Raw genomic sequence first — 12647 nt, forward strand, 5'->3', positions numbered from 1 at the left:
ACCCGAGGTACCACTGTAATAGTAATAGTAAAATTAAAACCTTTGGCCTTCCAGATGTTGCTGAACTCCCATTATCCACTGGGCTTGCTTGCTGGGTCTGATTAGAGTTATAGTTCAGCAACATCTGGAGGGCCAGAGGTTCCCCTCCCCTGAAGTATATGAACTGTCTCTCAATTGACTCCTAATCTTTGAGGATCTGAAGTTTCTGCAGGATTCTGTTCACAGAAATGGCTCTGCAATAATTTACTTGCATTGTTCCCAGCATACACTTGGGAATATGATGCTTTTAAAAGAAGATGTCCACAAAGTGAATCTGTGAGAGGAAATAAACTTATCTAATTTAGCAGTTTTAGGTTATTTTAAAAAGCAACACTGTTTTGAAAAGTAGAAAATTGACTCTCAGAAACTGGGTGAGGGAGGTGAGTTCATGGTATCAATTTTCTGTGGGAGAATCCAAAGACAACATCTAGTACCTACTATGCCAATGTTTTGTGAAACAGGGTGGACTATAAAATACAATAATATCTGTGTGTTTGCGGATAATTACCTAAGTGTTGTATTGCAACTTGAACAATTAGCAGGACCAAACAGGACCTAATTGAACAATTAGCAGGGCCAAGCAGCATTGAGACAAGACGACTTCCGGTTGCTCTGTGCAAATAAAATTTTTATTGTTTTCATTGTGATCCTAAGCCCATATTCTTCTGTGCTATGGCTCCAGTCACCCAACAGCTGCAATCTGCAGTTATTTTTACCAGAAATGAAAGCACATCTACGAGAGTTGCTGAGAATAAATGAACAACATGGGGAGGCTAGCAGGAAGAACTTTAGGACGACAACAGAGAAGTGCAAGTGGATGTAGAAACCGCACAACTGGAAAAAGTGTGCCAATTGATACACAGAGAGTTCTACTTGTGACCCGTCTAATTCCCCACCCAGAGCCACCTGTAACCTCACTAAGGGCAAAATCATGGAGAACAAGCGTATTAATGGTTACTAGCCACGGTGGCTATGTTCTCCCTTGCTGGAGGCAGCAATGGATAGAGAGAAGTTTTCCTCCCTCTCTCAAAACACCGGAGCTCATGGACAGAGCACCTGAAGCTGAAGGTTGGGAGATTCAGGACGGATAAAAGGAAGGTCTTTTTCCCCCATGTAGCGCATACCCTGTTTCCCCGAAAATAAGACATCCCCCGAAAATAAGACGTACTTCTGTAGCCTTATGAGGCTTTGCCCTCGGGTGGGAAAAAAAAATATTGCGCCTGGGAAAGGGAAGTGGGAGTCAACAGACACTCAAGGAATAGTTTCGGAGAAAAGGCTTTTATTTCTACCATCCATGAACTGGTAGAAGGAGCAAGTGTGATAAGTCACAAAAAGCATGCACGAAGTTCACAACCATGTGCACAAGCATATATACCCCTTTCCAGTTCCCTCCTCCTTTCTCCTCCCTCAGGAGTCCTCTGAGCATGAACAGAAAGCTGTCTTGGGACTATTGGGACTCTTGGCACCCTTCCCAGGAAAGGGGTTTCAGAGTGTTCAGATATGTTTCAATCTCTTGTTCTGGCATGGTTCCCGGACAGAAAGTAAATTGCAATGTGGTTCTTTAGCAAGGCCAGAAGGCATGAGAAAGGCCTGAGAAACAATGGACTGTTCTCTACCTTTGTTACAATCTTTTTAGTTACAGCAAGCGGAATGTTTCTGATGCTTAGCTGCTGAGAAAATGATTTTGAGAAGCTTTGAGCCTGCTTTGGTGGGAGGTGACTTCGGGCCTAGGTGAGGTCACCTGTCCTCACCTTCCTTCACTTCCAGTTTTGACTCTCGCTGTAATATGGTAGTTAAACTATGGAACTCCCTGCCACAAGAAAATTTTTTTCCTTCCAGTAGCACCTTAAAGACCAACTAAGTTAGTTCTTGGTATGAGCTTTCGTGTGCATGCACACTTCTTCAGATACACTGAAACAGAAGTTGCCAGATCCTTCTATATAGTGAGAAGGTGGGGAGGGGTATTACTCAGAAGGGTGGTGGGAATGGGTGATTGGCAGATAGCTGTGAAACTGACTACATTCAGGAGGCTCACAGACAACTTTCCAATACCGCCTTTTACATAAAATTGGACTCAGACCCCACACAAGAATACAAAAAAGAACTGAACAAGATTGTTAAGGAGCTACCCCCACACATCCAAGAACAGATCCTCACCAACAGAACCTCGACCAGGAACTTTCTATCTTCTACCACAGCTATCTGCCATTCACCCATTCCCACCACCCTTCTGAGTAATACCCCTCCCCACCTTCTCACTATATAGAAGGATCTGGCAACTTCTGTTTCAGTGTATCTGAAGAAGTGTGCATGCACACGAAAGCTCATACCAAGAACTAACTTAGTTGGTCTTTAAGGTGCTACTGGAAGGAATTTTTTTTTGTTTTTTGTTTTGACTATGGCAGACCAACACGGCTACCTATCTGTAACCTGCCACAAGAGGCAGGAATGGCCACCCACCTGGATGGCTTTAAAAGAAGATTAGACAAATTCATGGAGGCAGCTAAGCCTCCGGATCCGGCTTATGGCTTGTCCCATTAAGGGCCTCATCCCACCCCAGGGCTCTCTCTTCAGTTCCCAAACTTTAAATGGCACTGGCAAGCGGCGAGAGAGATGCTTTGCCTCCCTCAACTAGCTGCCCTTCGTCGCTTCCGGACTCCATTTCCCAGCATTCCCAGCTCCGCTGCAGCCGCGGCTGATGGGAGTTGTAGTCCTCGGCCTCGGGAGGCGGCAAGGTCTTCCGCGACTGATCCGGAATACCAGGGCAGCAACCCGGCTTCCCTCGCCCTGCCTAAAGTTCCCTTACCCGGGGCCTCGCAGCGGAGAACTAGGCCTCGACGTCTCCATGGCAACGCTGAAAGCCGCTTCCGGGTCGCGAGAGGGGCAACTTCCGGGTGGCCGCCCAACCGCTTCGCATAGAGAAGCTTGAAGAGATAGGGCAGCGCCGCCCGGCTCCCGTTAAGGGATATGACGCCATCACGTTCCCCCTCCGAGGCCCCGCCCTAACTTCCGGCAGGCGTCGCTTCTGATTGGCTCCCTTCCCGCCCGGCATTCGGGTGTTGCCAAGATGGCGGCGGCTGCGGAGGTGCAGCAGCTTCAGGGCCGGCTCGACGCCTTGGAGGGCCGCGTCTTCGGGGCGTCCGCGGGGAGTGAAGGCGCGGCGGGGGCCCGAAAGGTATCGCTGCGGCCGTGTTTATATCTAGCTATAGCCATATTTATTTATTCGTAGGCCGCCTTTTCCCCTGTCAGGGACTCCAGGCGGCTTACAGATTAAAAGTCAGAAGAGCCGGGCAGACGAAGGTGATAGACTATATGGGACTGGCTGAGATGACTGGCAGAATCCGTGACCAAGGGAAAGAGACGGTGGAAGAAGATTGGAAGAAATTTAAAGTTTATCTTAAGAACTGTTGTAAAATTAATGAGTGCTAAAATGTCATGGGTAACGAAAAACAGAATTGCAGTGATAAATGATTGGGTAAGAAGAAAAAGATTAGAAACTGAATTATAAGTATTGAAATTAGGGGTTGCTGGAAAAGTTTAAAACAGGGATGCAGAAAAGGGAGGTATGGGGAAGTCGTTGAAACAAGGTTCAAGAAAAAGAGGTTATGAAATTATACGTGTTTATATGTTTGTTTGTTTATGTGTTGTCAGCTGTTAGTTGTATTGTGTTTTAATATATGTTGGAAAATCAATAAAAATTTATAAAAAAATAAAATAAAAGTCAGAAGAGCCGGAAACGGGTCCGATTCGGGCTTGGCTCCTGGACCAGGCCTATATCTCCGGCCTCGAGGCTAGAACTGGCTGGCAGCCCCTCTCCGGGCGTTTCCCCAGTTCCTACATGGAAGTGCTGCCGGTGACGGAAGCACCCGCCTCGTACAGAGCCAGACCCTTATTTATCGTCTTCCAAAGCAAGTCCTCTATTCTGAACTTAAAAATGGAAAGCGTAATGCTGGTGGTCAACAAAAGAGGTTTAAAGTCTGTCTCAAGGCAAATCTGAAAAAAATGTAGTATGAACACCGACACTTGCCTGCAAGTGCTCCAGTTGGAGAACAGCCTTTACCAAAGGTGTCATGGGCTTTGACGACACTCGAACTCTTTTTTTTTTTAAATATTTTTTATTAACTGGCCAATCACATCAAATTAAATCACATCACATAAATTCCAAATTACAAAGCCAAATTTTTAAATTTTGTTGGGGGAACCCATACTTCAAGATCCAAAGGGGGATTCAGATCATCTTCTTATTACTGCGTTAATGTCCAAATCAGTCCCAATCAGTCCAAACAAAATTCATAATTCTATCCAGTCTTATCTTGGTGTTTCCACATCATATCTTGTTCATATAATTTCTCTTTTTCCTTTACGATCTCTTCTGTTAGTCTCCTTAAGCCGATAAGCAAAATAATAATCCTGTGTGGATTTCCCGTTCCTCCACTAAGTCCAGATGGTTTCCATATATCTCCTTCGTAGATAGCATCGCTCTTTCCATCATGAATTTGGCATTTGTCGCTCTTAAGTCCCACCGAGGAGTTGATCCACGATATGTAAACAACTCTATTTCTCTCTTTCTCCTCCCAGACCCAAGAGCTCCAACAATGCCTCCCAAAATGGCGACGGCATTTTTAACTGCGTCATTCCAAAACTCTTAGCTTTCCAGCTTCATCTTGAAACATTGCTTTGGTTCAAAAGTTTATCTCCACACAGCCTTAAATCCACAGCTTAAGTCCTTAGTTTCTGACTCATTAGGGGAGGGGATTCTTGTTAAATCACATAAGAAAAAGGAAGGCAGGTTTTTTCCCCCTCCCCCCTCAGTCATTTGTCATACCGTATCTTGACGTATCTTCTCATATTTTATTCTTGTCTTGTTATCAGAGATCTCTTCTGTCAGCAGTCTTTACTCCCCTTTTTCCTTGAAGCATGTGCAATTTATCTCGTCCAAATTGTTTCTTTTGAAGATGCTTGCAACTAGCGGCGCGAATCAGGGACGGCGTCCAGGAGTGCCGGAATCCCACAGGAGGGCTTTGTGCCTAGTGCCCCCACCCCCACAAATTCGGGGGTGGTATAGGGCACAGCAGGCAAGGGCCGTCCCCCCCACAATCCTGGGGGGGGGTTAAGGAGGCTAATTACCCCCATCATAGCCTCCAAATTACCTCGTGTGGGTCGGAGAGATGTTATTGTCAGCCATCTTCTGATGCGCCACCTAGTGGCCCCCCGACGACACTCGAACTCAGGACACAAGGGAGAAACTTTCTAAGAGGAAGGCATGCTTGGCAAATCCACACCGTGATCAACTCCCGCCCGGAAACCAATGTCCCCACTGTGGAAGGACGTGTGGATCCAGAATTGGCCTCCACCGTCACTTACGGACTCATTGTTAAAACCGTGTTTATGGAAGACAATCTTACTCGGCTAGGAGGGATCGCTAAAGAAGAAGATGATTTATTGAATTTATAAACCCAGAGGTCTCAGACCCTTGGCTTGTTCAGCTCACCATGGCCTTTGTTGGTGGCTCCCCTTGGTTCCTTAAGCTCGTTCCTGGTTCGCCCTGCCCCCATTCTCCAAGGAAGAAAACTCAAGCTGACGGAATGCCCGGTTTTAATAATTATTTTTAAACCGTGTCATGTAATTGCTTCTTTTCAATGCATTTATGCTTTGGGGGGGGCAATGGCTTCAAGTACACAAGCAAATCATATCCATAGCCAATCATCCCCAGTGGCCCCACCCTATTAAAAAGCATTGTTCAGAATAGCTGTTTGCACAACTCTCTCCTCCCAGGTATTCCCACCATGGACAGCACTCCCTCACACATGCATGCAGTCATGCCTTCATGCATAAACTATTGCATACAAACACCCAAGCACACATTCGGTATTTGCAGCCCTCCCCTCTCCATTGGGGTGAGGGTGGCAGAAACACTGCCTTTTACTCTCAAAGAGGAGGCATAGGGGTTTTATTTCCCATCTGGAGATGAAGCTGTAGGTGTGGCGGGTCACTCACTGTCTCTGGTTTATTGGACCAGATCCAGCTCGGTGCTTAGCCACTCCTGCTGTATGTAATTTGTCTTATAAGTTGTTAACAACGTCTTTTCTCTTGTAGATAGCAGATGGCTTGGTTAAAGTCCAGGTGGCTTTGGGGAACATTGCAAGCAAAAGAGAGCGAGTTAAAATTCTTTTCAAGAAAAGTAAGTACCTGTCAGGGAACTGCCATCCCATCACAGTACCGTTTTTATTTTTCAAAACAAATCAATCTGCAATAGGCTTAGGAGCAGCTGAAATAAAGGAGGTCTCATGATTGTCAGAGATTGCAGAACTCTAGAGAATGGCATCAGGGCTTATTGTAAATGTCCCTTGACCCTCATGGCAAATTCATGGCTAGAAGTCCTAGAAAAATTATTGAAAGTCATAACTGGCTCTGATCTGTTTCCAAGTATTCTGCCTAATCTGACAATACTTTTTCTGTCATTGCTATGTTCTAAATTTCTGATTCTCTCTTCTTTCTGATTCAAGTTGAAGATGTCATAAAATATTTAGATCCCCAGTACATTGATCGAATGGCTATTCCAGATGCTATGAAGCTACAATTCATTTTAGCAGGTAATTCGCAATATGAAATAGTTTTGGGGTTTGTTGTTTTGTTTTGGGTTATTCAATGTGCAGTGCATTCCTAAACATGTCTGTCTAGAAGAAAGCACCACTGAATTCAGTGGCACTTACTCCCGGGTAAATGGGTATAGGATTGCAGCCTTAGATGTTTAACATTGTTACTGGGGATTTTTCAGCTTCGCTTTTTATTGCTTAGAATACTTGAAGAAGAATACTTGCACTCTTAATGTCATATTCTAGATACATTAATCTGTTCTTTAAGCATTCTGTTTTGCTTCAGCCCAACGAAAGAGCCAGCTCCTTTCATTCTTTCCTCTGCTGTGCTATTTGCTCTGTTGCCATTGAATGACAAAGTCGACCGCTCTTCCCTCCACTGATGTATCTCATTCTGTTCTTCTCCAACAGAAGAGCAGTCCATCCTGGCTCAGGCAGCACTTCTGGAGCAAGTCAACAGCCTGCAGCCATATTTGGACAGTGCACATATCAAAGGCAAGTCTTGTCCCTTACCCAGGTACCAAGAGCTAAGATACACATCTGTTGCGGCTGGTTCACTCTGACTCTCATTATGTTTTTATGCATTTGCAGGCATTTTTGTGAAAATCATTGCATAATAATGCCATCTTCTCGTTTTGTAATATTGTTATCTACAAGCCTAGGTTATATGTCTTTAAAAGCAGACTGCCAATGATAATGATAATAATAATAATAATAATAATAATAATAATAATAATAATAAAAATATTTATACCCCGCCCATCTGGCTGGGTTTCCCCAGCCACTCTGGGCGGCTTCCAAAAGAATATTAAAATACTTCCCTAAACAGGGCTGCCTTCAGATGTCTTCTAAAAGTCTGGTAGTTGTTGTTCTCTTTGACATCTGGTGGGAGGGCGTTCCACAGGGAGGGTGCCAAGCTAGCCCAGAAGAATTGCTCCCTGCCATTAAAGGGGGGGGGGAGGTGGATCGTTGCCCTAATTCAGCAGGCTCTTATGCCCACCAAGAAGAGAGGAACTATTTATAGACATTTATGGTTGAGCTACTTGCCACCTTTCCTCCTAAAACTATCCCCCCTAGTTGTCTATATACCTATCCCATATGGAAGCATGTTTCAAGGCTATTACATCGGAACACCTAATGGTAGTGAATACCATTCCTGAGAATCAAGGGCCCGACACTTATTCTGTGGTCTCTTGCAGCTGCTCCTGACCATGCTACCAAGCTGCAGAGGCTTTCACAGATCCACATTCAGCAGCAGGTAAGCTGGATGCTTGAGAACAAAAGCAGAGAATCATTGTTTGGTTTCCTCTGCTCTCTCTTCCAGTCAAAAAACTTTGCAGGAGCTGACACAGTTATCCTCTAGCTTTATCTTCTGTCACTCATATAAGCAAAGCATATGAAAAAATTATCCATATGCCCTGGACAAATGGCCCCCTGCATTCTAGGCCAAGCACTCTGCTATTTTGAGGTGCTTCTTCTTACGTGGCTGCCTAGTTGAGTTTTCAAAAATCTGGACTCAGATGTTCTGATACAGCACAGCAGGAGCCTCAAAGTCTCCAACTGTGTTGATTCCCTTCCCCCTACTAGCATTGTGTCAAGAAACGTTGGCATCCACACCTAAGAGTATCTGCCCACGTGGCAGCTCTTCTGTGGGAAGAAACAACCCGTGTTAGACTTACATCTTAGCACTGAAACACCAAATTGGCAACGTCATGAAACCCTGTCTGACTGAACCCTTCCACTGTTGCAGGATCAATGCGAAGCAGTGACTGAGAATGTCCGGTTCCTCCTAGAAGATTACAACAAAATGGTATCCTTTTTGCCGCAGTGCCGCTGTGCTGAGTACATCATCCCGCATGGTGTGCCTTTGCTGGCCGCTGTGTTGAGGGACATCTGCCCCAGCTCTGTCAGCTCAGCTTTCCACTACCCGCTTCAGTACTTCCATCTCAGGCTGACTATTTCCGGTGTTCCCTTTAAAGTCCTTCCCTTTTGGCGCGCTCTCTCTCTCTGCTTTTGCTGTTACATTTGTCAGACTCCCAACTTCTTTTCCTTAAAAGATTGCCCCAGACTCTTCTCCTTTCTAAACAGTTTGTCCAGTGGGACGAAATGCTGACCCAGCTTGAAGCAGCAAAGCAAGTCAAGCCTGTTCCCGAGTGAGGGCAGAGCGGCAACTGGGTATCAGCTGGCACCTGTGGCTTTCTAGCATCCTCTTTTCATATTCCCCTTGAAAATAGCAGAGGCTCTGCTGGTGGTTCTTAGAAATGATATCATGGGTATTAATCTGTAAGCCATTTTCTCCATTCCTGGCCTTGACTGTGGGGCTCAATGTCTGTATATATTTCTTTCCCAGGTTATCATTTCCTCTTTAATTTATTTTATTCAACCAATAGGTTGAAGGAGCATGATCTGTCACACTGTGGACAACAATAAAAACCTAACAACCCCCAGTGCTGATGTGGCTGTTGTGTAGAGAAATGAGGCAATTCAGCTCAGCGTTTGCATTTCATTCGTATTTATTTGTAAAAATTAATAGTTCACTGTTCTTAGTGCACAGGGCAATCACGTTAAGGAACACACTGTTGTTATATGTTATTTTTTTTAAAAAAAACCCCCGTCATTAAAGTAAAACCTAGTGCGTTGGAACTCCACCCCAGAGCATCCTGAGCTACCAAAATATTATCCACAGCTTCTAGAAGGTGGTTCCCTTCACTTCTGGAACTTGTCAAGAGGGGAGAATTCTGTTAGTAAAAGGGAGCCATCAAGGTTGACTCTCTACATGCAAATGTGATACATGCACGAGAAGATGGAGAGGGCGCTCTTGGTAGTTCTTGGAGAATGTGTGGGGTTTGCATGTCTCAGATGGGTTGGGCCCACTTCCTTTAAGAACCAACACTTCAATTTGAGTCCAGATGGAGCAGCTTGAACGTAGAACTGCGGCATCATCTGTTTCTGGTGACCAGCTCTTTTGCCAAAGAGGCCTCTGTTCTATGCCCTGGTGAAAGCTTTTGAACAATGCTCAAGAGCAGCATAAAACAGGGTTTGTTTTTATTATGTGTTTTGTAAACTCTTTCTGTATTTTTACGTTGTGAACCACCATGAGATCTTTGGATGAAGGGCGGCATAGAAATTAAACGAATAAATGCATAAATAAAAAACCCACTCTCAGTGCTTTTCAGGAGCCTTTAGTCTAGGAAAGCCTGAATGCTGGTCTTGTGATCTGGCATAACAGCCATCTTTCCAGGTGGAGTTGATCCTGGCTCAGAGAGTGAACAGTATTCCAAGGTTGGAACCCTCAATGACCAAGATAAGCTGAGTTGTGTTGGACATGCAAAGGAGGATGGTGTTGCAAACTCCCAAGACTTGCCAGGCATAATTTTCAAGTTGGTTTGAAATGCCTTCTGATCGACTCATCCATATCCAACACAAGCATTTTGCTGCAGACTCGGGTCAACAGAAAAAGAAGGCAGTCGGGCGGTTTTCAGTGAAGCAATGGCCCGAAATAATCCCAAACCCAGCCCAGTCGTGCCAAAGTTGCGCAGCAGAGGATGTCATGGGGAAAGCAAGTTAGTCGTCATCACCTGGTGAGTCATTCCCACTATACAGCAGTGCAATCGCCCCAGTCTGTGTTGATGCAGAGGTCATCTGCTTATCACAGAAAGCGGGCTCGCAGGTCTAGAACACCAATATTTATTGTGTAGGAAGATAACAAGTGATTGCACATTCAGGAACCTCCCTTAGGAAGTGAAAGTTGGTGGCTGGGTTGTGGCTAACTGAGTTGAGACAATGGCTAGTTTCCCTTTCCCCCCTTGTTTGTGTGGAAAAGCAGTTGCTAATAATAATAATAATAATAATAATAATAATAATAATAATGGTAATAATACCTTTATTGTCAGTGTGCAACCTGTGTACAATGAAATTAACCGAGCCTTCCCCCCCCCCACAAACACTCAATCTCATTGCACTCTGTGTGCTTGTCACACAACACCAACCCCAAAAGTCAGTTGCACTATATTTTCCGTTCAGCAGCCTAACAGCCCACAGATAGAAACTGTTTTTTAGCCTGTTGGTACGACTGATTATACTTCTATACCTCCTGCCCAAGGGTAGAAGATTAAAGAGGTCCTAGCCTGGGTGTGAATCGTCCCTGAGAATTTTTCGCACTCTCCTAAGGCATACGATCCCTTGCGGTGTCATCTAGCGGGCTCCGGGGACAGCCCATGATATCATGCGCTGTGTTCATCATCCTTTGGAAAGACTTTCGGTCCGTGACTGTCAAACTAATGTACCAGACTGATACAATATGAGAGGACACTTTCCATTATGGACTGGTAGAAGGAGGTCATCAATTGTTGTTTAACATAGTTCTTTCGCACGACCCTGAGAAATTGGAGTCTCTGTTGGGCCTTTCTGACCACCTGAGTTATATTGTTTTTCCAAGTGAGGTCTTCACTAAGGTAAACTCCCAGGAATTTAAAGGAAGAGACTCTCTCCACACACACACACACATACACACACACCCGATATACAATTGGGCTAGTTCCCCTTTCTTCCTCCAAAAGTCCCAACACTATCTCCTTTGTCTTGCTAATACTTAGGTGCAAGTTATTCTCTAAGCACCATGTAGATACTTTTTGAACCTACCTGAAGGGGGGTAGGTTTTGTGCCCTTAATCTGAATCAGCAAAGCCAGTGGGTCTGAAACCAGTCCAAATAAATGGGGCAGGCAAAGTTGGGGGCTGCATCCAACATGAGATGGTGGGTGTCTGGTGCTTCTTTGCCTCTGTTCTTGCATTTAGCGGTGGAATGGAAAGACCAAACTTCAACTGCCCTGAATTTTTAAGCATCTTAGAGATGGGGAGGGCAGGTGAGTTCTTCCCATCCCACCCTGTGATGCCAACTCTTTTCCAGCCTGGTTTAACTAGCTGCCACAGGGACGTGGGTGGCACTGTGGGTTAAACCATAGAGCCTAGGACTTGCTAATCAGAAGGTCGGCAGTTCGAATCCTCGCGACGGGGTGAGCTCCCGTTGCTCGGTCCCTGCTCCTGCCAACCTAACAGGTCAAAAGCACAAAGTGGAAGTAGATAAATAGGTACCGCTCCGGTGGGAAGGTAAACGGCGTTTCCATGCGCTGCTCTGGTTCGCCAGAAGCGGCTTAGTCATGCTGGCCCAGAAGCTGTACGCTGGCTCCCTCGGCCAATAAAGCAAGATGAGTGCCGCAATCCCAGAGTTGGCCACGACTGGACCTAATGGTCAAGGTCCCTTTACCTTTTACTAGAGCGTAAAAAAGCACTCTTCCCAGTTGCAATTCTCAGCCACTGGTATTCAGAGGCATAAAGTTTCTGACAGTGGAGACAGAACACAGCCATCCTGGCTAACAGCCATCGATACTCCTCTCCCTGCGTTTGTCTAATCCTCTTTTAAAGCCATTGGTAGCCATTGCTGCCTCTTGTGGGAGTGAGTTCCATAAGTTCAACTATGTGCTGCGTGAATAAGCCCTTGCTTTGATCTCTCCTGATCTCCAACATTCAGCTTCGTTGGATGTCCGTGAGGTCTGGTACTAGGAAAGGGGGAGAAATACTTTCCCCATCCTGACTTCCTCCAGGACATACATCCTTTTGGAAACTTCTATCGCGTCTCCCCTTCCTCGCCTTTCCTCTAAATTAAACCATCCTAAACACTGCAACTTCCCCTCATAGGAACATTGCATAGAATCCTAGAATTGTTGGTTTGAGAGGGACTCCGAAGGTCCTCTATGTTGATATTTTCACCCCCTCCCATTGTGAGAATCTCCTGATCTGATGTTTTGAGAAAGGAGGGGGCGGAAACTGCTCTTCTATTCTTCCGCTCCTGACTCTGTGTGTGTGGAGAGAGTCTTATCTATGTAGTGACTAGATGGCTGAGTGGGAGCTGTAACACTCATGCAAGCCAGTAGTTCTTTAACTTGTAGCAGCTATTAGAAATAAAAGAAGTTATGCTTCACGGCTAGCTTGTGCGTTATTTATACTCCGCTGAG

The 12647-nt window shown here is 45.3% G+C and overlaps 1 protein-coding gene and 2 long non-coding RNA genes across 4 annotated transcripts in view; 2 read left to right on the top strand and 1 right to left on the bottom strand.

Moving 5' to 3' along the window:
• Positions 1-1301: 1301 nt before the first annotated feature.
• Positions 1302-2897, bottom strand: LOC310745198. The gene is made up of 2 exons (XR_014540015.1): positions 2470-2897; positions 1302-1849 (listed from the first exon to the last, which is right to left on the bottom strand). It is a non-coding gene; the product is annotated as an uncharacterized lncRNA (long non-coding RNA).
• Positions 2898-3086: 189 nt separating this feature from the next.
• DCTN3 (dynactin subunit 3) lies at positions 3087-9082 on the top strand. Its single transcript, XM_083575935.1, has 7 exons — positions 3087-3214; positions 6136-6220; positions 6546-6632; positions 7047-7130; positions 7835-7893; positions 8386-8445; positions 8703-9082. Exons 1-7 carry the CDS (start codon positions 3107-3109, stop codon positions 8790-8792), a joined length of 573 nt encoding a protein of 190 aa, XP_083432061.1. The 5' UTR covers positions 3087-3106; the 3' UTR covers positions 8793-9082.
• A 2840-nt stretch (positions 9083-11922) lies between these two features.
• Positions 11923-12647, top strand: part of LOC310744506 — a 101314-nt gene continuing 100589 nt past the window's right edge. Inside the window, exons 1-2 of one of the 2 annotated variants that reach the window (XR_014539580.1) lie at positions 11923-12167; positions 12237-12577. This is a non-coding gene — a long non-coding RNA (uncharacterized lncRNA). Of the gene's footprint in view, positions 12168-12236; positions 12614-12647 lie in introns of those variants that run through there. The other variant, XR_014539581.1, reaches the window with a different exon arrangement.

This window comes from Podarcis filfolensis (assembly GCF_964270895.1).
Source record: "Podarcis filfolensis genome assembly, chromosome: 11".
Taxonomy (NCBI): Eukaryota; Metazoa; Chordata; class Lepidosauria; order Squamata; family Lacertidae; genus Podarcis; species Podarcis filfolensis.

Bases quoted from the DNA above. Each gene is read 5' to 3' on its own strand.
- DCTN3 (XM_083575935.1), top strand. From the start codon at position 3,107: ATGGCGGCGGCTGCGGAGGTGCAGCAGCTTCAGGGCCGGCTCGACGCC. The intron at 3,215-6,135 runs GTATCGCTGCGG...TTTCTCTTGTAG, and splicing joins GCGCGGCGGGGGCCCGAAAG to ATAGCAGATGGCTTGGTTAA. The intron at 7,131-7,834 runs GCAAGTCTTGTC...GGTCTCTTGCAG, and splicing joins GGACAGTGCACATATCAAAG to CTGCTCCTGACCATGCTACC.